Raw genomic sequence first — 3,861 nt, 5'->3', positions numbered from 1 at the left:
CACTTTTTTTTAAGAAACTTCTGGAAACAGAAAATGAAAAATAACTTTTGACTATTTTGAGGTTTCCAAATCCCAAAAGTAAAGTCTGATCTACAATTTTGTATGATTTCTTAAAACTTTTAAATTTAAGTTATGTAACAATTACTAATCTTATCGAATATTATTGAGTAAAAAAATCGCATGCCAAAAAAATAATAGGAAAGATAGACTCAAATATTCACCAAATACAATCAGTAAATAAGTTGATTTTGGGAAGGAGTCTACAATCACCTATACGCATCTCCACGACATCCCATACTCGTATTTTAATCCAACGGCTTCGAAACCATCACACGCACCTAATCTCCACTTGTTATATCTTGACACACCAAAGTTAGTATAGACGCGCACGTAGACGATTAACCTTTACGTATTAACTTTGTTGATATATATAAGCTGACTCCAATACCCCAAAAGCGGTCTCTCTCTATACTTTGCTTCTCTCTCTAAACTTCTCTTTTTTTTTTTTCTTCCTCAAGTTTTCTTTTTCTTTTTTCCTTAACTCTCTCCGAAACGATGAAGGTTTTCGTGAAGACGCTCAGTGGTACCAACTTCGAGATCGAAGTTAAACCTGCGGATACGGTAATACTTATGATTTGCTTCGAATTCGAATCGTCTTCTCCGTTTCTTTAAACTTGTTTATTAGGTCTGATTTGGTTCCGTAATTTTGATTTGGGAATTTTTTGTGTGTGTGTGTGGTTGGATTAGTGAATCTCGTGGCTCTTTGATTTGAAATTCTAGGTTTTCGTTTTGTAGGGTTTGGGAAATTTTAGTGACGATTCGTGTTTTATGTAAACTGATTTTGAATTACGAATTAGGGTTTTTCGTGAGCATGTAACTAATAGTGATTTGTATGGGTTGTTGTCTCGAATTAAGATTATGTTAGAACTAATTATATTTTGGATCCCAATCTTGTTTCATCTGTATAGTTCTCATCGATTCACTATATCTTGAGGCACTTGGATAATATTTTGTGAAATTTTCGTTTATGTTAAGGATGCATATTAATATATTTGGGTGACATCAGGTTTCTGATGTTAAACAAGCTATAGAAACTGTTCAAGGTGCGCAATACCCTGCTGCTAAGCAGATGCTGATCCACCAAGGGAAGGTTTTAAAGGATGAGACTACATTGGAAGAGAACAATGTTGTTGAGAACAGTTTCATTGTTATCATGTTGTCCAAGGTGATGTATTAGGTCCACAGTTTTTAGTATTAGTATTAGTAACAGGATTCTTAGTAATTAGCGGATGCTAACAAGTTTTTTTACCATTTATCTTGATGGAATGCAGACCAAGGCTTCTCCAAGTGGGGCATCAACCGCATCTGCACCAGCACCAGCACCTAGTGCTACTCAGGTGAATAAAGTTCTTATGTATTATTGTTATGGTCTATTTGTAAGTGACAAGAAACAAAATAGTATATGTAGATCATATTCTTAGTTTTGTGTCTAATGGAATTGCTTGGATTCTTAGTCTCAGCCTGCTCAGACAGCTACACCTCAGGTTTCTGCTCCAACTGTCTCAGTGTGAGTTCCTGGCCTTCTTCTTGTATTGATTTGAAAACGAAATTGTCAGCTTCTTTTGTATTTGCCTCTTTGCTGATTTTCTCTGCCTTTTACTTGCGTTTTGCAGTCCAGAGCCTACAAGTGTAACTGCAACTGCTGCAGCTCCAGCTGCTGCTGCTTCGTAAGCAATTTTCAGAACTGTATTATATGTGTTTTCGAATTTCTGCTAACTGATTGATGACCATATAAAATTTTGTATCTCCTCCTTGGTTAAAATAGGGTTCAAACAGATGTGTATGGGCAAGCAGCGTCAAACCTTGTTGCTGGAACTGTTTTAGAGTCCACTGTTCAGCAAATTCTTGACATGGGTGGAGGTAGTTGGGACCGTGACACTGTTGTTCGTGCTCTGAGGGCTGCCTTCAACAATCCTGAAAGAGCTGTTGAATATCTATACTCAGTATGATTCATTCCACTTCTTGATTTTATGTTTTTCTTTGATATAATGGTTTTACCTTTGGTTTTCGATTTGCCAGAACTTTATCAACATTCTAATCAATTGAAATTTTGCTTGATACAATTCAGGGTATCCCTGCTCAAGCTGAACTCCCGCCAGTTGCTCAAGCCCCATCTACTGGTGAACAGGCAGCAAATCCTCAAGCACAGCCCCAACAAGCAGCTCCAGCAGCTGCAACTGGTGGTCCAAACGCAAATCCATTAAACCTGTTCCCCCAGGTATATATTTTAAACTGGTGCATCTGTTTGTTTTTTTAGTTTTCCCTTGTGAATTTGTTTTATTGACATCCACTTTTATCTATCTGCTCCCAGGGTATGCCCGCTGCAGATGCTGGTGCTGGAGCTGGTAATCTTGATTTCCTGCGAAACAGTCAGCAGGTATTTTCAAATTCTTTTCCATTCAAGAAGAGAAATCTTCATTTCTCTCTAATGACATTTGTAATTCTTTTACATTTTCATAGTTCCGAGCATTGCGAGGTATGGTACAAGCAAACCCACAAATTCTACAGGTAAAATTGTAAACCTCTGAGTCTTTATTGGGTAGTTTATATGGCATTGATTTTCCACTTGATACTGTTTTGTTCTACAGCCTATGCTTCAGGAGCTCGGTAAACAAAACCCGCAGCTTGTGAGACTAATTCAAGAGCATCAGACTGACTTCCTACGCTTGATAAATGAACCTGTCGAGGGAGAAGAGTGAGTTTTAGATCATCATTCTCTTTTTTTTATTCTTTGTTCAACAAAGCCTGTAAGCTGACATTTCATTATCTCACCAATGCCACCAGGAATGTTATGGAACAGTTGGAAGCAGCAATGCCACAAGCTGTTACCGTTACACCTGAAGAGCGTGAAGCCATTGAACGGGTTTGTTCCTCTGATCTTTTTTACATTTGTACTTAAACTAGATGGCATTACTAGCTACACTTTCTCCTCAAAATATCTGTATTGTATTTAAATGTGATATTGTTATTGTTGTTTGGGGGCACAGCTTGAAGCGATGGGGTTTGATCGTGCCATGGTCTTAGAGGTGTTCTTTGCGTGTAACAAGAATGAAGAACTTGCAGCTAACTACCTTCTAGATCACATGCACGAGTTTGAGGACCAATAATGGATGAAGAAACAAAGCAAATCCATTCCTCCTCCTCCCTAAACTCAAGAGACCCATCTTTCTGTTTCTTTTTCTTCCTTTTTTTTTCTTCTTTTTAATATGATAATCTCTTCTCCAATGCCATTTGACAGTTTCATGTTTATGTTCATGGGAGTCGGATGTGTTTATGTTACATTTAAAACTATCATAGTTTATCTGGTTTGAAGATGTTCTTTCTTCTTTTCACAATAGGCTTTGAATCTCCCTTTTGGTCTCAGTTGTGCAATCCACAATTATTAGGTAGATTATTAGTGAGATTTTGGAGCTAGTTGACTCATTTCAGGTAAAGAAAGGTCAAATATTAAAATTGAACTGTGTCTAACCTTGGTTTAACAGAGCTGGCCTATATTGAAACCGCCAATTAGATCCATATATCGGACGTGTCACCACTAATTCAAGGGCCGAGCGTTTAATCTGAATGAGGCTTTATTTGTCACAGACAGATCCGCGCGTTCTGACATTTTAAATTACTTTAATATCCTCCGGTATTGTATGTTTCATATATTTTGGAATTTAATTTATTTTATGAAACAAAACAACAACCTCTAGAATTAGAATCTAGAAATTTAGTCTTTAAAGATAATTTAACCAATGTGATGTAGAAGATTGTCTGGTAAACATTAAATATATATTAGGTATATACATTAATTCTGAT

General features: G+C 36.9%; 1 protein-coding gene across 2 annotated transcripts; it reads left to right on the top strand.

Moving 5' to 3' along the window:
• Window positions 467-3,395, top strand: LOC104732996 (ubiquitin receptor RAD23d). 2 transcript variants are annotated; one of them, XM_010452604.1, is made up of 12 exons: window positions 467-621; window positions 1,067-1,225; window positions 1,332-1,397; window positions 1,521-1,567; window positions 1,674-1,727; window positions 1,826-2,003; window positions 2,129-2,278; window positions 2,372-2,437; window positions 2,521-2,568; window positions 2,649-2,755; window positions 2,845-2,923; window positions 3,048-3,395. In XM_010452604.1, the coding sequence occupies exons 1-12, from the start codon at window positions 556-558 to the stop codon at window positions 3,165-3,167; spliced, it is 1,140 nt and encodes a 379-aa protein (XP_010450906.1). In that variant the 5' UTR covers window positions 467-555; the 3' UTR covers window positions 3,168-3,395. The 2 variants fall into 2 exon arrangements, with proteins under 2 accessions (XP_010450906.1, XP_010450905.1); XM_010452603.1 differs by having other exon boundaries at window positions 1,515-1,567.

The sequence above is a fragment of the Camelina sativa genome, chromosome 12, assembly GCF_000633955.1.
Source record: "Camelina sativa cultivar DH55 chromosome 12, Cs, whole genome shotgun sequence".
NCBI classification, from domain to species: Eukaryota; Viridiplantae; Streptophyta; class Magnoliopsida; order Brassicales; family Brassicaceae; genus Camelina; species Camelina sativa.
The sequence above is the reverse complement of the archived record's forward strand: the minus strand, read 5'-3'. Positions and strand labels throughout refer to the sequence as shown.

Bases quoted from the DNA above. Each gene is read 5' to 3' on its own strand.
- LOC104732996 (XM_010452603.1), top strand. From the start codon at position 556: ATGAAGGTTTTCGTGAAGACGCTCAGTGGTACCAACTTCGAGATCGAA. The intron at 1,568-1,673 runs GTGAGTTCCTGG...TGCGTTTTGCAG, and splicing joins TCTGCTCCAACTGTCTCAGT to TCCAGAGCCTACAAGTGTAA. The intron at 2,004-2,128 runs GTATGATTCATT...GATACAATTCAG, and splicing joins CTGTTGAATATCTATACTCA to GGTATCCCTGCTCAAGCTGA.